General features: G+C 45.4%; 1 protein-coding gene across 1 annotated transcript in view; it reads right to left on the bottom strand.

Moving 5' to 3' along the window:
* Positions 1-23,912, bottom strand: part of LOC126210309 (peroxidase-like) — a 126,571-nt gene that overhangs the window by 98,227 nt on the left and 4,432 nt on the right. The window contains exons 2-3 of the mRNA XM_049939505.1: positions 23,779-23,910; positions 1,323-1,572 (exon numbers count right to left, since the gene is read on the bottom strand). Coding sequence (XP_049795462.1) covers positions 1,323-1,572; positions 23,779-23,908 — 380 coding nt within the window. The 5' untranslated portion in view covers positions 23,909-23,910. The remainder of the gene's footprint in view (positions 1-1,322; positions 1,573-23,778; positions 23,911-23,912) is intronic.

Raw genomic sequence — 23,912 nt, 5'->3', positions numbered from 1 at the left:
TAAACCACGACGTAATAACCCGGAACGTATTATTAATTGTGATATTTCGGGCCATGAAAGTTTAACATTTTGTTCAGCGAACTTGCCCTCATCAGCCAGTACATTATGGCCACCGAACTACTGTCGGTATAATCCCATCCAGGCGATACCAGCGTCACCTGGAGAGGAATGATTATTAGTCAGACACGCACGGCGCATGTAGTACCAGCGAGAGTGCAGTCCGTGTGTAGAATGGGGAAGGCGCTCACCTATATAAGTTTGACCGAGTGCAGACTGTGATGGCCCAGAGGCTCGGCACGAGCATTTCGGAAACTGCACGACTTGTCGGGTATTCGAGGTGTGGTGTGGTGAGTTTCCTCAACTTATAGCGAAACTAAGGTGAAACGACATCCAGACGTCGTGGGGTTGGGCAGCCACCCCCCATTACAGATGTCAGACCTCGTATATCGGACAGACTTATAAAACAGGACAGGCAGCGAACTGTGGTGGAACTAATATCGGACTTTAGTACTGGACAGAGTACAGGGTGTTTTGACATACGGTGCACCAAACATTCCTAACTGTGGGCCTCTGCAGCCAACAACCCGTGCGTGTGCGAATGTTAACCATGTGACATCGGCAGTTAAGACTGAAATGCTCATTTGTCCATAGTCACCGGATGCTGGCGCAGTGGCAGAGCAGAACATTCTGACGAATCTCGATACCTTCTTCATCGTGCCTAAGAGAGAGTGCGAATTCGTCGTCTTCCAGGGAAACAGCTCCTAGACACCCGCACTGTGGGAACAGAGATTAGCTGGTGATGGTTCCAGTATGCCCCAGGGAAGATTCAAGTGGGCTTCCACGGCTCTAGTGGACCCGGTGCGAGGCATCGTGACGCCTGAGGAGTACCGTACACTGTTTGCAGACCGCATACTTCCTTTTGTGGGGATAACGTTTCCCGATGGCAGTTGCATTTTTCAACAAGATAACGCGCCGTGTCTTAATGCCGGGAGTGTGACGGAGTAGTTTGAGGAACACAGTGACCTCCCAACTTGTCAGACATGTACCTGGTCAAATGCATCAGGGAGGTGATTGGAAGTGGCGTCAGAGCTCTTTGCCGCACTCCCCGGAATAGGGGAATCGGGTGACTCGTGTGCGCAGATGTGGTGCCAGCTCCCTCTGGCGACCTACCGAGGCCTCATCGCTGCTGTGCCATGATGCGTCATTGCCGTTATCCATGCCAAAGGTGGACGTACCGGCTGTTAGGTAGTCGATCATAATGTTCTGGCCGATCAGAGTATTGGAGGTGAACTCGTCAGGGGCTCGACCCGCGCGGTACTCACTGGCGGGAGAGCTGTCTGGAGAGCGCGCTGGCATTGGCCAGGTCCCGCAGGGTGTCAGCCATGCACGCTCTCTGCCCATCGCTGGCGACGTTGGTGAGGTAGTGGTGGTACTCGGGGGAGCCCCGCGCCACCCACTGCCTCTGAGCCACCGCCGCCTCCCGCTCCCTCAGCCTCGCCGCAAGCCGGCCGCCCCTCTCCAGACCCTGACGCACCGCCTCTGCCAGCTCAGAGTCACTCGCGGCCACGTCATCTGCACAAGTTATTCACAAAACTACTCTCCAGTATCTCTGGCACCCACCTATTGCACAGTCTCGCAACGTACTCTAAAGTCAAATGCAATGAGGTGCCAGCTGTAACGTGGTATACCAAGAAACAGTACGTGGGTACGCGTGCTGTGCTCTCTGTTCCCACCACAAAGTGCACATTACAACTAAATTTAAAAGGGAAAGTTGGTGGGAGTGCATTGGGACAGAATGCATGTTTTAGAAATGTGCACAAGTTTAGAATTTGAGGCACACGTTTATTTATTTATCCACAAATTACACATTACTAAAAACTACTTACAATATTGTTTAGCAGTCTGTTCATTGCAGTTGAGATCCAATTCTTAGTTCCTCCAATCGAGGTACAAAATTAAGTTCCAGACAAGAAGTCAAACCATTGACACACACTTTAACTTCCGACCTGCATAGGACAGGAGAAACACAGTTGGATGTACGTGAGTACTACGACCGGGCACTGACATATGTGGAGGGCGAAATGAAAACCTTGTGCATTGGGAAAGTGAGGAATTGGGAACCACGTGGTTGCCAGACGTGGGCGAGAAACAGTTAATAACTTGCATAACAAAATTTTGTAGTCTCACGCATAATTTACTGTCGCCAGTATCGGAGGGAGGGGCGTGCTACGACAAGTTGAACAAGTTAAAATAGGCAGCTGTACATTCGAGACATGCTGGCAGGTACACCAACAGCCCTTTTTGGTGAATGAGGCGCCTGCAAGTTATATGCAAAAAGCGATGCGATGCCAACTTACCGAAATGTGTTCACGCAATATCGTCGGGAAACCGAAGGGATGCAGCAATATTACGAGTCTTCGAACAGTTCTTGCATCCTCATTAGAAAACATTGTACATAGACTGAAGCAGCCAATGAGACACTGACTTAGGCACTGTTACTACCCCTCAGTTATTGCACACACTAGAGAATGGCGTCGTCTACAGCTAGGGAAATTCTGGCGGAAGCGCCTGTTTCTGCAAGTGGTGGTGGGGGAAAAGACACTCCTGTCGGCTGTTGCCTCTGTGCGCAGGCTCTCTGGCGAAAGCCCAGGTGCGGCAGTGCGGGATCTAGAAATTTGGTATTCAGTGGCGCCACTGAGGTGGCAAAAGCCATGTGACAGCAATACACACCTGGGAACTGGGGAGGGGGCACGACGTGAAGGGCACATCATTTGACCCAGCACGACCAATCTGAGCTTGAAAATCAAGGAAAATTGTCCCCATTGTCGATTTACCGTGAGGTGTTGGCAACTGCAACATTTGAATTTTGTAACTCTTGAACTGAAGACACTTGCACAACAGATGTTACACTGTTAACTGCGACAGGTTAACTTCTGCATGTACATATATTCTCTGCAATCCACCGTACAGTGGTTGGCGGCAGTAGAGTGTTTCTGCAGTTAGCTTCAAATGCCGGTTCTCTAAACTTTTTCAGTAATGTTCCTGGTGAAGTACGTCGTCTTCCCTCCAGGAACTCGCATTTGAGCTCCCGAACCATTTCCGTAATACTTGGATGTAATTCGAACCTACTGGTAACATATGTAGCAGCCTGGCTCTGTTGATGTTTCCATTAAACAGACCTAGTATGGATCCCAAACACTCTAACAGTACTCAAGAATAGGTCGCACAAGTGTCCTCCATGCTGTCTCTCTTACAGACGAACCACACTTTCCTTAATATCTCCCAGTAAAAAAAGGTTACTGCTTGCCTTCCCCACTACAATCCTTACATTCTCCTTCAATTTTTTATCGCTTTGCAACGTTATGCCCAGACATTTAAACGAAGTAACTGTGTCAAGCAGCAGACTGCAAATGCTGTGTTAGAACCTTACAGGTTTCTTTTCCCCCTACTGATCTGCATTAACTTACATTTTTCTGTATTTAGAGCTTCTCTGCTGGCATGGTTCGTGGATTTTCTGCAACTTCTTTCGTAGATCATACGAATGTTTTCCACCACTTCATTCTCAATGGATGGCCTCCAGTTGTTTTCCTCTTGCATATGCATCCTGTCTCCTCGAAATGCTTTGCCCCTCTAGCAATGTTGTATCGTTGTGGTGCCACTTTAGCAAATTCGGTCTGAAAAGTCTCTCAACAATGATTATTACTGATGTTTCTGCGCATTCTTTTTCTGTCATGGATGCCACCATTTTGAATACTAGCTTGAGAGATGAACAGCAGCAACTTCCTATTTCTTGTTTCATTGTTTCCAACCTAAACTGTGAGAGCTAACCTTTCGGTATATAATCTGGCGGAAGGAATCGCAGCACCAGGAAGGAATTGTGCGACATAAACAAAAGTTCCTAGGCGTATTTCTGCATCTGAAAGATGATGACTACTCCAATTATGCACCAGCCGCAAAAGAGGCACTAGTAGCACCACTAAACAAACAAACACCGCTCGAACTGAACGCCCGACGGTACCGACCGGCCGCCGTGTCATCCTCAGCCCTAAGGCGGATACGGAAGAACGTGTCAGCACACCGATCTCCTGGCCATTGTCAGTTTCCGTGACCGGAGGCGCCACTTCTCAATCAAGTAGCTCCTCCATTGGCCTCACAAGGGCTGAGTGCACCCCGCTTGTCAACAGCACTCGGAAAACCGTGACTGTGACTCAGTCAAGTGCTAGCCGAGCCCGACAGTGCTTACCTTCGGTGATCTGATGGGAACCAATGTGATGCAAATCAGCTGGTTGTGGGCGTTAGTTATCTTTGAGATTGGGCATCGTGAGCTGATACTACTCAAGAATGCCTCTGAGGCACAAAGACACCATTATTTTCACCTGACTGAGTTCGAACAAGGTCATGTAATAGGGCTGTGAGAAGCTGGATGTTGCTTCTCCAGTATTGCAGATAGCCCTGGCAGCAATGTAGTCACTGTACAAGATTGCTAGCAGCAATGGTCACGAGAGTGTAAGGTCGCAAGAAGACCAGGTTCTGTACAGCCGTATTGAGTAAGAGGACTGTCGTGTTTGGTGTATGGCTCTGGCGCTTCGTACTGCATCTACAGCAGCAATTTGAGCTGCAGTTAATACCAAAATGACACAATGAACTGCTATAAATCTGTTACTTCAACGACAGATCTGACCAAGATCCCTGTAGTCTAAATTCGTCTGACCCCAAACCACCGCCATTTGCGACTTCAGTGGAGTCAAGCGAGAGCTCACTGGAGGGCAAGGTGCGAATCAGTTCGTTTTCTGATGAACGCTGGTGCCAGTGATGGCTGTATATTGATTGGAAGCCCAGCAGAGGGCCTGCAGCCAACCTACACTACTGGCCATTAAAATTGCTACACCAAGAAGAAATGCAGATGATAAACGGGTATTCATTGGACAAATATGTTACACTAGAACTGACATGTGATTACATTTTCACACAATTTGGGTGCATAGATCCTGAAAAATCAGTACCCAGAACAACCACCTCTGACCGTAATAACGCACTTGATACGCCTGGGCATTGAGTCAAACAGAGCTCGGATGGCGTGTACAGGTACAGCTGCCCATGCAGCTCAACACGATACCACAGTTCATCAAGAGTAGTGACTAGTGAATTGTGACGAGCCAGTTGCTCAGCCACCATTGACCAGACGTTTTCAATTGACGAGAGATCTGGAGAATGTGCTGGGCAGGGCAGCAGTCGAACATTTTCTGTATCCAGAAAGGACCGTACAGGACCTGCAACACGCGGTCGTGCATTATCCTGCTGAAATGTAGGGTTTTGCAGGGATCGAATGAGGGGTAGAGCAACGGGTCGTAACACATCTGAAATGTAACGTCCAATGTTCAAAGTGCCGTCAATGCGAACAATAGGTGAACGAGACGTGTATCCAATGGCACCCCATACAATCACTCCGGATGATACGCCAGTATGGCGATGAAGAATACATGTTTCCAATGTGTGTTCACCGCTATGTCGCCAAACACGGATGAGACCATCATGATGCTGTAAACAGAACCTGGATTCATACAAAAAAATGACGTTTTGCCATTCATGCACTCAGGTTCGTCGTTGAGTACACCATCGCAGGCGCTCCTGTCGGTGATGCAGCGTCAAGGGTAACCGTAGCCACGGTCTCCGAGCTGATAGTCCATCCTGCTGAAAACGTTGTCGAACTGTTCGTGCAGATGGTTGTTGTCTTGCAAACGTCCCCATCTGTCGACTCAGGGATCGAGACGTGGCTGCACGATCCGTTACAGTCGTGCGGATAAGATGCCTGTCATTTCGACTGCTAGTGACACGAGGCCGTTGGGATCCAGCACGGCGTTCCGTACTACCCTCCTGAACCCACCGATTCCATATTCCGCCAACAGTCATTGGATCTCAACCAACGCGAGCAGCAATGTCGCGATACGATAAAACGCAATCGCGATAGTCTACAATCCGACCTTTATCAAAGTCGGAAACATGATGGTACGCATTTCTCCTCCTTACACAAGTCATCACAACAACGTTTCACCAGGCATCGCCGGTCAACTGCTGTTTGTGTATGATAAATCGGTTGGAAACTTTCCTTATATCAGCCCGTTGTAGGTGTCGCCACCGGCGCCAACCTTGTGCGAATGCTCTGAAAAGCTAATCAGTTGCATATCACAGCGTCCTCTTCCTGACGGTTAAATTTCGCGTCTGTAGCACATCTTCGTGGTGTTGCAATTTTAATGGCCAGCAGTGTATCTGCATGCTAGACACACTGGACCTACACCTTTGATTGCAGACGATTTTTTGTTGCAGACAGTTTCTGTATGGGAAGTTTAGGAGACGAGGTCTACGAACAGAAGAAAAGATAGAAGGAAACCACTCCGAAAAAATCTGCTAACAAAATTTCAAGAACTGTCTTTAAATTATGACTCTAGGAATTTGCTACAAACCCCTACATGTCGCTAATATAGGGATCCTGAGGATAGGATTAGATTAATTACAGCACGCACAGAGGAATTTAAACAATCATCTTTCCCGCGTTCCATACACGAGTGGAACGGGAAAAAAGCCCTAACAACTGGTACAGCAGCAGATCACCATACACTTGACAGAGGTTGGCAGACTACAGTTGTAGATGTACGTGCAGGGGTAGATGTGGAAGAAATAAGATATCGAGAGGGAAATAAAGAGAAGCAAGTTCGTAATTTCTGATCATTACACAGGAGCATCTGAAATTTAACACGTACACCGTTTTAAAACTTAAAGAAACGTCTCAGCTCTTACTGGAGGATTTCTTCAGAGTGGACGATAATGCATTTACATGAGAAAAGGCATGCGGTTTAAATCAAGACATGACTTAAGAATAGGAGGTGAAGAGAAACACTTTTAAATATTAGCTGTTGAATTAACACAAACAAGAAATTAAGTATGTGTGTGAGAACTGATCGCCCAGTTGTAATGTAGACACTTTTATCAATTAATTAATAGAACTCCTAGATAACGTCTCGGCAATCAGAGTTGACATAATTCTGTGTGCAGACACACACAGGGTGACAATTAGTGAACTATGTGAAAAAAAAGGTAAATTAGTTACAAACTACGGCGTGCTCACACTTTATTCTAGATCTAAACGTCACTACAGATATTCAGATTTAAGTTATGACGCGCTCTATATGCCTGTCATCATTGGCGATGATGTGGCGCATACGAATAGCGAAATTTTGCATGACCCGATGAAGTGTCGGAACATCGATACTGTCGATGACCTCCTGAATGGCTGTTATCAGCTCAGCGATGGTTTTTTGGGGCTACTGCTGTGCACCTTGTTTATAATATAGCCCTAAAAAGAAGAGTAGCATGCGTTCAGATCCGGAGAAAATGGCGGCCAATGCGGGGCTATGCCAGTGGTCTCTGGGTACCCCAGAGCCAGAACGCGGCCCCCAAAGTGTTCCTCCATGACATGGTGTCGAGCTCCGTCTTGTCTGAAGCAAATATTGTCGAAGTCACCGTCATTTTCGATAATGGGGACGAAATCACCTTCCAAATCCTTCGCGTACCATTCGGTTGTCACCGTGCCATCAAGGAATATTGTACCTATCATTCCGTGACTGGACATTGCACACCACACAGTCACTTGTTGACGGTGAGACTTCTCGATCGCGAAATGCGGCTCTCATTCCTTAAAATGCGCCAATTTTGCTTATTGACCAACCCATCTAAAGAAAGTGGGCTTCGTCGCTAAAACAAACCACATTCACATCAATGTCGTGTTCGCTAATTCTGTGAACAATAGTGGTGACGAAACATTACCGCTGTTCCATGGCCCTGGGGCTTAAGGGGCTCCGGAACGCCCTATACTTGCAATGTTAAAATAACGCTTATAAATTACATCTTTCCTCACAAAGTATTTGAGGTAGGAAGTTGAACTTTTTACAGATTATTTATTGGAATATGGGCTACAACTTAACACAGGGATTTTACAAAATTTTAGTTCAGTTATTAAAGATGATTTTTTCAATTGTAATGAAAATTCACAACATTTTTTTGCAATTTTTTATTTATATATTCAAAAATATACAGTTTTTTGGAAAAAGGCTGTGTTAAATTATGCAGAAGGTACTGTGTAACATTTACTGAAAGTTTGAAACAAATATGTTAGGAAGATCCTTAGAAAACATGTAATTAGTATGAGAAAATAAAAGTTTTGGGAATCGAGCGACAAAGATTGGATTAACTTTTTAGTGCATTCCAGGTCCATAGGATGGATTATCTTCATCCTCTGCAAACTCCTCCTCCAGCTTCCTCTTGTTCCTCCTCCTGTTTACTCTTGCTTGTATTTCTAGACTCTTTACATCCCTGTCTGCAGCCCGAAGGCGTTCCTTGTCTAAAGCAAGCATCGCTCGTACCATGTTAGAACCTATCTTCATTCCCATATTTCTAAATACCTTGCACCTTACAATGTTGCCATCATTGAAAGTCGCAACAGCATCATACACACCAAAGTGAAGTGTTTCTATTCCAACAAATACAGTCTTGGGGATTCTCGACCATAAAACACAATTTACACTTTCATTGGGGTTTTGAGTTTTTCCGTGAATACACTTTTTCAACAGTTCAGGTGCTGCTAAGTCTCTGAAAATAGGTTTTATCACCTCCATTATTGCATGAGGTAGGCTATGCTTATGAGTGTACACTTCACCAGTTAGCAATCCTTTGTTATATTTACATCAACTGTCTTCTTCTTTGGGACACAAGCTATGTTGGGGATTTTCATCGGTTGAAGAAGTATGTTTACAGTAATAACACATACCTTTGGCTTTCCAACAGTTCTCCTTTTCTTAAAAGCCTTCAGAGGATTTCTAATAACTTTACTTTTACTCATTATTATACTTCAACAAAACAGAGACTCAAGAAACAGAATTAATTACGAATATTTTCGAGATAACGACAGAGTAAATAAACATGAAACAATCGAAAATCACACCAGCGATATATATTGAACCATCACAGGTTAGCCACAACACATACTTTATCTCACATCACTAAAATGTACCTGATGAACACGGACGTTAATAATAACACCATTTGACAGCGCCACAGTGGGTCACGCCCATGTAGAACACATTTCAAAAAAAATTTAAAAATAGTTGTAGTCTTCGGAATTGAATAAATTATATATCTATTAAAAGGTAATAGTCTGCAGATTCAGAAAACGCAAAAAAGTAAAAATTGAACTTTTCATGATTTTGAGCCTTTCCGGAGCCCCTTAATAGCTGATACATTTGATCTGTGACATTTTCAAATGGAAATGGCCGATAACACTGAGTGCGCAGGCGCATACTAATTCCCATCCTCCCCCACGGCCAACTGTGCATTGAACGTCCTAACGTAAAGAAGTTACGACGATTTTATTTCATATAGTTCAATAATTGTCACCACGCATATTACGCATTAGAATAGTAGCTCTCAATAATATTCTTTTCAGTTTTGGCGTTTTCCTGTTCGCCAGTAGTGCAACGTGGAAAACTAAAATGACTTGCGCTGCTAATCGACCATGAGGCCACAGACATGACACGGAAAACAGTGATGTAGATGTAAAAGGTAGGCCGGCCGGAGTGGCCATGCGGTTCTAGGCGCTACAGTCTGGAGCCGAGCGACCGCTACGGTCGCAGGTTCGAATCCTGCCTCGGGCATGGATGTGTGTGGTGTCCTTAGGTTAGTTAGGTTTAACTAGTTCTAAGTTCCAGGCGACTGATGACCTCAGAAGTTGAGTCGCATAGTGCTCAGAGCCATTTGAACAATTTTTTGTAAAAGGTAGCACACTTGGGCCGTTTCTGCCAAATAATAATAATAAATAAACTGAACGGATACAAAAAATATTGTTCAGAAATCAAAGTAGACGAATTTTCCAGAGAGCTAGCAATCAAAAGGTGGCATAAAGTGTATAGAAAAACCAATGTAAATGTAAAATTCTCTAAGTACTCAACACTATTTAAAGTGAAATTTTGAAAGACATTTTCAAATGTACCCACATCAGTAGCAATGTTTCACAACAAGAGATGGATTGCAGTAGGGATTAGGAACTCGTCCCAAGTTTGACCTGCCCCTGTGCGGGCCATCACTTCCGCGGGAGTCCGTTTCCGATTCGTAACTCACCCGTTCTTATGACCTCCTATTCCATAACGTACACTCATGTTCAGAAGGAAAAACAGAACACCTAGAATGACTAGAGACAGGATGTTCATATTCTCAGGACATGTACATTAGTGTGATCTGCGGAAACAATTAGCATTTGATCGATGAAGGCCCACCGGTTCGAGGTGAACAGCGACATCGCGCTGCAACACCACCTACGGGCAAGATGTGGCTGCGGCTCTAGTTGTCGCTACAAACCGAAGGTAGTGGATCAGCGTGAGTTGAGCAGACGTGCGCGAACCGTACCGTCAAATCAGTGCCGCGCGGGATTAGCCGAGCGGTCTGAGGCGCTGCAGTCTTGGACTGTGCGGATGGTCCCGGCGGAGGTTCGAGTCCTCCCTCGGGCATGGGTGTGTGTATTTGTCCTTAGGATAAATTAGGTTAAGGAGTGTGTGAGCTTAGGGATTGATCACCTTAGCAGTTAAGTCCCATAAGATTTCACACACATTTGAACATTTTGAACATAAAATCAGTGAGTTTGAAAGAGGGCGCATTACTGGCATGAGGGAATGTGATGCATCCATGCGAGAAATTGCTACTCGCGTGGGACGAAGTGTTTCTGCAGTGCAACGGGTGTATGCAGAATGGTTCACAGAAGGCCACAGAACGTGACGAGATGGGTCAGGTCGCACCACTTTGACGACCTCCTAAGAAGATCGACACCTCATCGGAATGGCATTGCAGGACAGATGTGAATGCTCCACGTGTCTAGTGGAACTGTGTAACACGCACACTATCAGGGGTGGCAGTCTGTCACCATTTATTACATAAGTGGTTATTTGTACGTCATCCACTTCTCTGCCTACCTTTGATGAATGTTAAGAAACATGATAGACAGTAACAGTGTATGGAACGATGTCACTGGGGACAGAAAGCCATCAGAGAGTGTTTTCAGACGAATGCATGTTCCGTTTGCCTGAAAATTATGGCCGCATTTCGGTTCGCTGCAGTCAGGGGGAGCGGCGTCACAGTGACTGCATTCGCACAAGCTGTACAGCGCCAACTCAAGGCCTTACCGGAAATCACATCTGGTGCGTGGCCAGCGCAGTGTGACCTACGTGAATGACGTCCTGCGACCCGTAGCCATACCCTTTCCGTGCAGCACCCCAGACGCCATTTTTCAGCAAGACAATGCACGACCACATGTTGCTGCACGATCACGTGCCTTCTTGGTGTCACAGGATGTCAGGCATTCGCCCTGGACCGCCAGATGACCAGACTTGTCGCCAATCGAAAATGTGTCGGATATGGTGAGGCGACGCGTGCGATGCTGTGACCCTGTGCCAACCACCACAGATGAACTTTGGAACCAGGTGAATGCAGCACAGGTGGCTGCATCATAGGACGCCATTCGCGCCTAATACCCATCGATGCCATCACGCGTGGAACAAGTTTGAGGGTCTATGGAGGACTCTGGGTGGGAGGTCACATGCTGAACCGAGGTGACTGAAATGCTAATCACTTCTACAGAACATACTAATGCACATTCCTGTGAATATGAACCTCCTGTCTCTACTCGTTCAGGGTGTTCTGTTTTTTTTTTTTTTTTCTGAACATGACCGTACGTCAGTTCTATCAAAAATAGTCATAATGAGAGCCAGAGTTCTAAAATATCTGTCATAGGTACAAAAATATTTGTGGGAGCATTCTGATTTCTGCAAAAAGTCGTTTAATAATAAAATAATATACAGTGTAGAGAATAAAATATCATTAACAGAAAGCAAGGGGAGACAAAACAGAAGCGTAGCAAGTTACTGATAATGGAGGGGGATCAAGTAACAACTGATTCACAGCACCGAGAAATTACGCGAATGACTAACGATGTGCTTAGTGGCGTTCTTCCGAGTAGCTGCTTCCACTTTACGCTCAAAATTTCTACGACAGATCCAGTCACCATCTTGAGGTGCTGCGAGTTTTGTTGTTATGTGTACTCTGGGTAGAATCCAGCAGCGAGAACAGACAACAGCAAATCTCGCAGCACCTGAAGAACGCGCCTGGGTCTGTCATAGAACTTTCGTGCATAAAATGGAAGGAACTACTCGGACGAACATCGGGGAAGCACACCATTAATTAACCACGCCAAGAAAAGCTGAGAGATAAAAGGTGAATGAGGATTTTGAAGTATTGCAGAGAAATTACAACAAAACTTCCCAAAACAAATATAGAACCTGTAAATAACTATGCACTAAATAAAATGATGTTATTGCTACACTACTGGCCATTAAAATTCCGACACCACGAATATGACGTGCTACAGATGCGAAATTTAACCGACAGGAAGAAGATGGCGTGATACGCAAATCATTAGCTTTTCAGAGCATTCACACAAGGTTGGCGCCGGTGGAGACGGTGACGACACCTACAACGTGATGACATGAGTAAACTTTCCAGCCGATTTCTCATACACAAACAGCAGTTGACTGGCGTAACCTGGTGAAGCGATGTTGTGATGCCTCGTGTAAGGAGGAGAAATGCGTACCACCACGTTTCCGACTTTGATAAAGGTCGGATTGTAGCCTATCGCGATTGCGGTTTATCGTATCGCGACATTGCTGCTCGCGTTGGCCGAGATCCAGTGACTGTTAGCAAAATATGGATTCGGTGGGTTCAGGAGGGTAATACGGAACGCCGTGCTGGATCCCAACGGCCTCGTACCACTAGCAGTCGAGATGACAGGCATCTTATCCGCATGGCTGTAACGGATCGTGCAGCCACGTCTCGATCCCTGAGTCAACAAATGGGGACGTTAGCAAGACAACAACCATCTGCACGAACAGTTCGACGATGTTTGCAGCAGCATGGACTATCAGCTCGGAGACCATGGCTGTGGTTACCCTTGACGCTGCATCACAGACAGGACCGCCTGCGATGGTGTACTCAACGACGAACCTGGGTGCACGAATGGCGAAACGTCATTTTTTCGGATGAATCCCGGTCCTGTTTACAGCATCGTGATGGTCGCATGAGTGTTTGGCGACATCGCAGTGAACGCACATAGAGAGGGTGTATTCGTCATCGCCATACTGGCGTATCACCCGGCGTGATGGTATAGGGTGCCATTGGTTACACGTCTCGGTCACCTATTGTTCGCATTGACGGCACTTTGAACAGTGGACGCTACATTTCAGATGAGTTACGACCCGTGGCTCTACTCTTCATTCGATCCCTGCGAAACCCTACATTTCAGCAGGATAATGCACGAGCGCATGTTGCAGGTCCTATACGAACCTTTCGGGATACAGAAAATGTTCGACTGCTGCCCTGGCCAGCAAATTCTCCAGATCTCTCACCAATTGAAAACGTCTGGTCAATGGTGGCTGAGCAACTGTCTCTTCACAATACGCCAGTCACTACTCTTGATGAACTGTGGTATCGTGTTGAGCTGCATGGGCAGCTGTACCTGTTCACGCCATCCAAGCTCTGTTTGACTCATTGCCCAGGCGTATCAAGGCTGTTATTACGGTCAGAGGTCGTTGTTCTGGGACTGATTTCTCAGGATCTATGGACCCAAATTGCGTGAAAATGTAATCACATGTCAGTTCTACTATAATATATTTGTCCAATGAATAGCCGTTTATCACCTGCATTTTTTCTTGGTGTAGCAATTTTAATGGCCAGTAGTGTAATTTCAGAGCACGAAGTCAATAAAACCGTACAAACCCTAAAAAATAAAATATCAGTTGGTTGAGAAGAGGTACCACCATGTATACTGAAACAATTCGTACTGGGTATACAAGCTCCGTTAACAAACTTTATGCAGGAATCATTTCTGTTGTGTCTCGCCCATTCGTCTCGTATGGAGTGCCTAAGGGATGCAGCGTTCTCGGGTTGCTATATAACAGTTCAAGTAAATAACATTAGTAAGGTAGTTTTATGTCCATAAAGCAGACTAGCAATACCTAACTTGGAGATTTACAAAGAGTAGCCGCAAACGATGGGCGACATGCAAAGACTAATATTCTTGGCTATGCAATCTCACTGCAAGTTTTACACACGTCGCTAATAACGGATCTACAACTATGCCTATACTGCCCACTGATGTCCGTATACAGAGCTGATCTGAGCGGCAGAATCTGGCGGGAGCGGCGCCTATATTCACTGCTTGCAGAGGCCGCTCCTGTCGTGGCACGGTCCTCGTCAGCGGGCTATTGGCTGACGTCGCCTCACTGCCTTCTTTGGTCTTTCGTTCTTGTAGTGACGCCAGAACAATTTCGATCTGGGATTTTTCCAGAGTATTTAACAAGGCAAGAGTTGTGTCTCCACTAAAGAGAGGTAATGCAGAAAATATACAAAACTATCGGTCCATTTCCCTGCTGTCAGAATTCTCAAAAATAAAAGAATCGATTACTATCAAAGACAGAACAATGAATTAAGTCAATAAGTAAATACAATCTTTCCACTGACTCACTGAAACAGACTGAGCGGTAGCGGACTTTCGCCGGGTCATCAGAGCACAGGACGTGCACGACTGTAGCGCGGGCTGCCTAAACCGCAGGCAGTCGTATATTCGCTTTCTGGAATGTGGTTTCCGCTTTATTATGAGGGTGACCTTTTCTTGTTGCCTTCCCCTGCATGCTACTTTGTAATGTGATTGTGAAGTGGTTTCAAGTCGCGAGTTTAGAAGTTCTATAAAAATCATTCAGGCTGACTTTTTGTGGATATGCTCATTTCCTGTTAATATTGCAGCTTGAGGAGCAGGAGGATTGTAAAAATATACTAACGTTTGACCGTCGCACACTCTCCCATATGGACGACATAGAAATAGGTATCTCAGATACTGCCAAGCATGTGAAAGAGTTGGAAAAAATTACACTACTGGCCATTAAAATTGCTACACCACGAAGATGGCGTGCTACAGACGCGAAATTTAACCGACAAGGAGGAAGATGCTGTGATATGCAAATGATTAGCTTTTCAAAGCTTTCACACAAAGTTGGCGACACCTACAACGTGCTCACACGAGGAAAGTTTCCAACCGATTTATCATACACAAACAGCAGTTGACCGGCGTTGCCTGGTGAAACGTCGTTGTGATGCCTCTTGTAAGGAGGAGGAATGCGTACCATCACGTTTCCGACTTTGATAAAGGTCGGATTGTAGCCTATCGCGATTGCGGCTTATCGTATCGCGACATTGCTGCTCGCGTTGCTCGAGATCCAATGACTGTTAGCAGAATATGGAATCGGTGGGTTCAGGAGGGTAATACGGAACGCCGTGCTGGATCACAACGGCCTCGTATCACTAGCAGTCGAGATGACAGGCATCTTATCCGCATGGCTGTAACGGATCGTGCAGCCACGTCTCGATCCCTGAGTTAACAAATGGGGACGTTTGCAAGACAACAACCATCTGCACGAACAGTTCGAAGACGTTTGCAGCAGCATGGATTATCATCTCGGAGACCGTGGCTGCGGTTACCCTTGACGCTGCATCACAGACAGGAGCGCCTGTGATGGTGTACTCAACGACGAACCTGAGTGCACGAATGACAAAACGTCATTTTTTCTAATGAATCCCGGTTCTGTTTACAGCATCGTGATGGTCGCATGCGTGTTTGGCGACATCGCAGTGAACGCACATAGGAAGCGTGTATTCGTCATCGACATACTGGCGTATCATGCGGCGTGATGGTATAGGGTGTCAATGGTTACACGTCTCGGTCACCTCTTGTTCGCATTGACGGCACTTTGAACAGTGGATGTTACATTTCAGATGTGTTACGACCCGTTACTCTACCGCTCAATCGATCCCTGCGAAACTCTACATTTCAGCGGGATAATGCACGTGCCTCTCCATCAAGAGCTGTATGGAAACGATTATGCGAATCGTGTTAACTTCTGTACATCTACATCTACATTTATACTCTGCAAGCCACCCAACGGTGTGTGGCGGAGGGCACTTTACGTGCCACTTTCAATACCTCCCTTTCCTCTTCCAGTCGCGTATGTTTCGCGGGAAGAACTACTGCCGGAAAGCCTCCGTGCGCGCTCCAATCTCTCTAATTTTTCATTCGTGACTCCTCGGGAGGTATAAGTAGAGGTAAGCCATATATTCGATACCTCATCCAGAAACGCACGCTCTCGAAACCTGGATAGCAAGCTACACCGCGATGCAGAGCGCCTCTCTTGCAGAGCCTGCCACTTGTTTATTAAACATCTCCGTAACGCTATCACGCTTACCAAATAACCCTGTGACGAAACGCGCCGCTCTTCTTTGGATCTTCTCTATCTCCTCCGTCAACCCAACCTGGTACGGATCCCACACTGATGAACAATACTCAAGTACAGATCGAACGAGTGTTTTGTAAGCCACCTCCTTTGTTGATGGACTACATTTTCTAAGGACTTTCCCAATGATTCTCAACGTGGCACTCGCCTTACCAACAATTAATTTTATATGATCACTCCACTTAAAATCGCTCCGTACGCATACTCCGAGATATTTTGCAGAAGTAACTGCTACTAGTGTTTGTTCCGCTATAATATAATCATACAATAAAGGACCCTTCTTTCTATGTATTCGCAGTACATTACATCTGTCTATGTTAAGGGTCAGCTGCCACTCCCTGCACCAATTGCCTATCCGCTGCAGATCTTCCTGCATTTCGCTGCAATTTTTTAATGCTGCAACTTCTCTGTGTACTACAGCATCATCCGCGAAAAGCCGCCCGGAACTTCCAACACTATCTACTAGGTCATTTATATATATTGTGAAAAGCAATGGTCCCATAACACTCCCCTGTGGCACGCCAGAGGTTACTTTAACGTCTGTAGACGTCTCTCCATTGAGAACAACATGCTGTGTTCTGTTTGCTAAAAACTCTTGAATCCAGCCACACAGCTGGTCTGATATTCCGTAGGCTCTTACTTTGTTTATCAGGCGACAGTGCGGAACTGTATCGAACGCCTTCCGGAAGTCAAGGAAAATGGCATGTACCCGGTATTTTCTGGGTCTCATGATCAAATAAAGTGAGTTGGGTCTCATACGATCGCTGTTTCCGGAATCCATGTTGATTCCTACAGAGTAGATTCTGGGTTTCCAGAAATGACATGATACGCGAGCAAAAAACATGTTCTAAAATTCTACAACTGATCGATGTCAGAGATATAGGCCTATAGTTTTGCGCATCTGCTCGACGACGCTTCTTGAAAACTGGCACTACCTGTGCTCTTTTTCAATCATTTGGAACCTTCCGTTCCTCTACATGGCTGTTAGAAGTGGGGCTCTGTGTAGAATCGAATTGCTATGGGCATTAAGACAGGATACTGCAGATGTATCGTGTATCTCGTTCAGTGATGAAGTTACATTTACGAATCATGGCCAGATAAACGACCAGAACATGCACTATAGGTCTATTGACAGTCCCCGTTCGTTTCTTCAGGTGCAACGTCAGCGTACGTGGAGTGCAAACGTGTGGTGCGGTTAGAGAACCGTCAGCTCTTTGGCCAGTTTTTCTTGGATGGAACACTGAACACGCACTAGTATCGCGGCCTCCTAACAAGCCGTCTTCCACAGACGCTAGAAGACGTTACTCTGTAGACTAGGAGTAACGTGTGGTACCACCGTGATGACTGACCAGCCTATAGTGCGCGAAGTACTACAGCGTGTCTTCACGAATTGTTTACAAATTTTTGGATTGGATGCAGCGGACCTTTACCGTGGCTGGCCCGTTCCATGGGTTTGACACCTGCAGACTTTTTCTGCGGCGAAAGCTGAAAGGCGGGCTCTACAATTAGAGCCGATGATATGCAACGACGTGTTACTGCAGCCTGCTCGGACAATGCTGCCACGTGTGCAGCAGCCGTGCCGTAACAGACTGGAAGCGTGTATTTCCGCTGTCGGTGGTCATTTTGAAAACAACCTGTGATGCTCAGTTGTCTCGTTACTGGTCAGAATCCACATAACTAGTGTACGCACTTGTGTTGTTCTTTAGTGCGTATTATCACAGTACTGTACGAGGGTAAGTCAATTATTAATCGCAATTTAGTTATATTAATGTTTATATTGGTAGTACTGTCGTTTTACGTTGATGACGCATGCTTTGTTTATTTGTTGTTATATCTTTGCAATTTTCAAGCTGCAGGGTTAATTTTGTTATCGCTGTCATGCTGTTAATCATGGCTGCTCCTCTGTCTATTTGCACCAAACAAGAGCAACGTGATCCATTTCTTGTGGTCTGAAGGCGTATCAGGGGACGAAATTCATCGAAGACTTTCGGTATAGTACGGGAACAGTGTTTCGCCACAACGGAGTGTCTACGAATGGCCTGAAAAATTCCGAAATGGTCGCAGAAGTGTTAGGCACAAAATGGCTCTGAGCACTATGGGACTCAACTTCTGAGGTCATTAGTCCCCTAGAACTTAGAACGAGTTAAACCTAACTAACCTAAGGACAGCACACACATCCATGCCCGAGGCAGGATTCGAACCTGCGACCGTAGCGGTCTCACGGTTCCAGACTGCAGCGCCAGAACCGCTCGGCCACAGCGGCCGGCCTGTTAGGCACGATGAAGGAGCCGGACGACCGTTTACCGACACGAATGAGGAAACCATTGAGCGTTCACGTGAAATGATTCTCTTGGACAGACGATTAACTATTGACGAAGTGGCACAACGTCTGCAAATTAGTCACGGTTCTGCCTACGAAACCATCCACAACAGACTTGGGTTTCATAAAGTTTGTGCAAGATGGGTCACAAAACAACTCACACAGTTGCATAAACAACCGCGCTCGGACATCTGCAAAAACAATCGGATCGCTACGGTAACGAAGGGGACAACTTCTTAGACAGGATCATTACTGGTGACGAAACACGGATCCATCATTACGAGCCGAAGAGTAAACAGCAGAGTATGGAACGGAAACATCCAAATTCGCCGTGCAAGAAAAAGTTAAAGACCCAATCGTCTGCAGGAAAACTGATGCTTACGGCGTTTTTGGGACGCACAAGGTTCAGTACTGGAACATTATGGGGAAAGGGGCACAAAAATAGACAGTGTAAGTTGCAGTGAGATGCTTACTGCCAGGCTAAAGTCTGCAATTCGAAGAGAACGCCGAGGATTGCTGTTAACGGGTGTTGTGTTGTTGCACGACAACGCCCGTCCGCATACTGCTGCCCACACTGCTGAAACGCTCCATCAACCCAAATTTGAAGTACTGGATCACCCTCCGTATAGACCCGATCTTGCCCCTTCTATCACTTGTTTGGTCCACTCAGGCATTAGGGGGCCGTCGATTTGCCTCGGACGAAGCAGTGAAAGAAGCGGTGCATTCCTGGCTCGCAGCTCACCCGAGAACTTTCTTTTCTGAGGACATCAGGAAGCTTGTACAACGATGGACCAGTGCGTTGAAACGCAAGGAGACTGTGTCGAAAAATGATGTTCTTGTAAGTTTCCTATTTGATTACAATAAAATTTTATAACTACTTTGCGGATAACAATTGACTTACCCTCGTACAGGTGTCCATGTGGGAACTTTTCACAGTACGGTGTCTCGTAAACGACTTGCACTAGAATCGTGCAACAAAACATGACTGAGATTCTAATTTACCCTACATTTAATTAGTTAATGTCAATAGGCGCTGTTCCATTTAAAAAAGAATATGTTTGAACAAAAATGCACTTCATAAGTGTCATTACAATCTGTTTATTGGATAACAATACGAGCCCCTGTCTGCCAATCAATAGAACTTTCCACTTCAGTAATATTTGCTGTGCAAGTTTTAGGTCATTCATCTTGTGTATCACACAGTGTAAGCTTTCACGGCTGGTGCTGATGTAAGAATTCCGGGCTATTAGGTCCGGGTCGACGTACAAAACTTTCTCTTCATGTTTCCTCTCCGACTTCAGGAGACATCTTCAGAGGTAAAATGGCTAACTGCAACGAGAACCCGAGAGAGCGCCGATTATATGCACAGTGCAGAGGGCACGACAGTCTGTCACGTGACGTTAGCTAAGAGGTTATCGCTGGTATTGCCAACATTCCCGACTGAAAGTAATCTGTCGGCATTCTTATGTTGCAATGTTGACATTCAAATTTTGTCTAATTTAACACCTTCATCTTTTCTGTTAAAATTATTACGGTGTTCATAGATTCGAGTAGCCTTTCTATGCATGTTGTTGTTGTTGTGATCTTCAGTCCTGAGACTGGTTTGATGCTACTCTATCCTGTGCAAACTTCTTCATCTCCCAGTAACTACTGCAACCTACATCCTTCTGAATCAGCTTAGTGTATTCATCTCTTGGTCTCCCTCTACGATTTTTACCCTCCACGCTATCCTCCAATACTAAATTGGTGATCCCTTGATGCCTCAGAACATGTCCTACCAACCGATCCCTTCTTCTGGTCAAGTTGTGCCACAAATTTCTCTTCTCCCCAGTCCTATTCAATACCTCCTCAGTAGTTATGTGATCTACCCATCTAATCTTCAGCATTATTCTGTAGCACCCCATTTCAAAAGCTTCAATTCTCTTCTTGTCCAAACTATTTATCGTCCATGTTTCACTTCCATACATGGCTACACTCCATACAAATACTTTCAGAAACGACTTCCTGACACTTAAATCTATACTCGATGTTAACAAATTTCTCTTCTTCAGAAAGGCTTTCCTTGCCATTGCCAGTCTACATTTTATATCCTCTCTACTTCGACCATCATCAGTTATTTTGCTGCCCAAATAGCAAAACTCCTTTACTACTTTAAGTGTCTCATTTCCGAATCTAATTCCCTCAGCATCACCCGACTTAATTCGACCACATTCCATTATCCTTGTTTTGCTTTTGTTGATGTTCATCTTATATCCTCCTTTCAAGACACTATCCGTTCCGTTCAACTGCTCTTCCAAGTCCTTTGCTGTCTCTGACAGAATTATATTGTCATCGGCAAACCTCAAAGTTTTTATTTCTTCTCCATGGATTTTAATACCTACTCCGAATTTTTCTTTTGTTTCCTTTACGGCTTGCTCAATATACAGATTGAATAACATCGGGGAGAGGCTACAACCCTGTCTCACTCCCTTCCCAACCATTGCTTCCCTTTCGTGTCCCTCGACTCTTATAACTGCCATCTGGTTTCTGTACAAATTGTAAATAGCCATTCGCTCCCTGTATTTTACCCCTGCCACCTTCAGAATTTGAAAGAGAGTATTCCAGTCAATATTGTCAAAAGCTTTCTCTAAGTCTACAAATGCTAGAAACGTAGGTTTGCCTTTCCTTAACCTAGCTTCTAAGATAAGTCGTAGGGTCAGTATTGCCTCACGTGTTCCCATATTTCTACGGAATCCAAACTGATCTTCCCCGAGGTCATCTTCTACCAGTTTTTCCATTCGTCTGTAAAGAATTCGTGTTAGTGTTTTGCAACTGTGACTTATTAAACTGATAGTTCGGTAATTTTCACATCTGTCAACACCTGCTTTCTTTGGGATTGGAATTATTATATTCTTCTTCAAGTCTGAGGGTATTTCACCTGTCTCATACATCTTGCTCACCAGATGGTAGAGTTTTGTCATGACTGGCTCTCCCAAGGCCGTCAGTAGTTCTAATGGAATGTTGTCTACTCCGGGGGCCTTGTTTCGACTCAGGTCTTTCAGTGCTCTGTCAAACTCTTCACGCAGTATCGTATCTCCCATTTTATCTTCATCTACATCCTCTTCCATTTCCATAATACAAGGTGATTCAAAAAGAATACCACAACTTTAAAAATGTGTATTTAATGAAAGAAACATAATATAACCTTCTGTTAGACATCATTACAAAGAGTATTTAAAAAGTTCAGAGATGTTCAATATGGCCCCCTCCAGACACTCGAGCAATATCAACCCAATACTCCAACTCGTTCCACACTGTCTGTAGCATATCAGGCGTAACAGTTTGGATAGCTGCTGTTATATCTCGTTTCAAATTATCAATGGTGGCTGGGAGAGGTGGCCGAAACACCATATCCTTAACATACCCCCATAAGAAAAAATCGCTGGGGGTAAGATCAGGGTTTCTTGGAGGCCAGTGATGAAGTGCTCTGTCACGGGCTGCCTGGTAGTTGACGTTCAGGTAGTTATGGACAGATAAGTGCCAATGTGGTGGCGCTCCATCCTGCTGAAATATGAATTGTTGTGCTTCTTGTTCGAGCTGAGGGAACAGCCTGGGCTGCGAACAAATGATTGCTGGATGCGTGCTACATTTTCATCACTCGTTCTCGGCCGTCCAGAACTTTTCCCTTTGCACAAACACCCATTCTCTGTAAACTGTTTATACCAACGTTTAATACACCGCCTATCAGGAGGTTTAACACCATATTTCGTTCGAAATGCACGCTGAACAACTGTCGTCGATTCACTTCTGCCGTACTCAATAACATAAAAAGCTTTCTGTTGAGCGGTCGCCATCTTAGCATCAACTGACGCTGACGCCTAGTCAACAGCGCCTCAAACGAACAAATATACAACTAAATGAAACTTTATAGCTCCCTTAATTCGCCGACAGATAGTGCTTAGCTCTGCCTTTTGTCGTTGCAGAGTTTTAAATTCCTAAAGTTGTGGTATTCTTTTTGAATCACCCTGTATTGTCCTCAAGTACATCGCCCTTGTATAGACCCTCTATATACTCCTTCCACCTTTCTGCTTTCCCTTCTTTGGTTAGAACTGGGTTTCCATCTGAGCTCTTGATATTCATACAAGTAGTTCTCTTTTCTCCAAAGGTCTCTTTAATTTTCCTGTAGGCAGTATCTATCTTACCCCTGGTGAGACAAGCCTCTCCATCCTTACATTTGTCATCTAGCTATCCCTGCTTAGCTTTCTATGGATATGCGGATGATAATGCGATGTTTTCGATATGTCACTCGTCTTAGTGAATTCTATTTCGTCATCACCCTTTCGGTAAAGCCGCTGCGCTACGGAAGATTTATCCGTATTTACCTCTGAAGATGTCTTCCACAGCCGGAGGGGAAACCTTAGCGGACACTTTTGTACATCGAGCGTGGCCTAACAGTCTCGAATCTTGTTTATTGATTCCGAGACGACTGGAACCTAATTTGAATGCCAACTGTCTTCTTACACCTTATTAGACATTGCACTGTGTTGTGTTCTTGTTTTTTTTCCAAATTTCTGTCCACCACCCGTAGGCACAGTGTTACCAGTAAGTAAATGTAGTTTATGTAAATGAAATTCGCAAAGTGATAGGTCCGCAGCTCATGGTCTAGTAGCTAGCGTTGCCGCTCTGGATCGTGAGGTCCCAGGTTCGATTCCCAGCCGAGTCGTGGATTTTTCTCGGGGTTTGTTTTGTCCTCAACATTTTATCACCATTCGGGAAAGTGGCGAGACTGGGCAACGAAAAGATTGGGAATTTGTACGGGCGCTGATAACCACGCAGTTGAACGCCCCACAAACCAATTATTATCATCATCATCAAAGTGATAGCATAAAGAATGCAGCATCACAATATTTGGCTTGCAAAAGTGAGGTTAACAGCATCGCTACATAAAACACGTTCCCAGCTCGATGTGACAAAATTCGCTACGTCGTCGCTTACAGCGGACGCTGCGAGACATATAGCTGTTAGCCGAGCGCGTGGCTGACTCACCCCTGGTGACGCGGAGTCTGCAGGGTTTCCCGGGAACCGTCGACAGCGGCACCACGTTGGGCCCGCATTCGTACTCAGCTTGGCAGGTCAGCAGTATGGCGGCAGAGAGGATCACCCACAGAATCAGCATCGCT

Source organism: Schistocerca nitens, chromosome 10, assembly GCF_023898315.1.
Source record: "Schistocerca nitens isolate TAMUIC-IGC-003100 chromosome 10, iqSchNite1.1, whole genome shotgun sequence".
NCBI classification, from domain to species: Eukaryota; Metazoa; Arthropoda; class Insecta; order Orthoptera; family Acrididae; genus Schistocerca; species Schistocerca nitens.
Note: the sequence above shows the minus strand (reverse complement) of the source record. Positions and strands in the feature narration are given on the sequence as shown.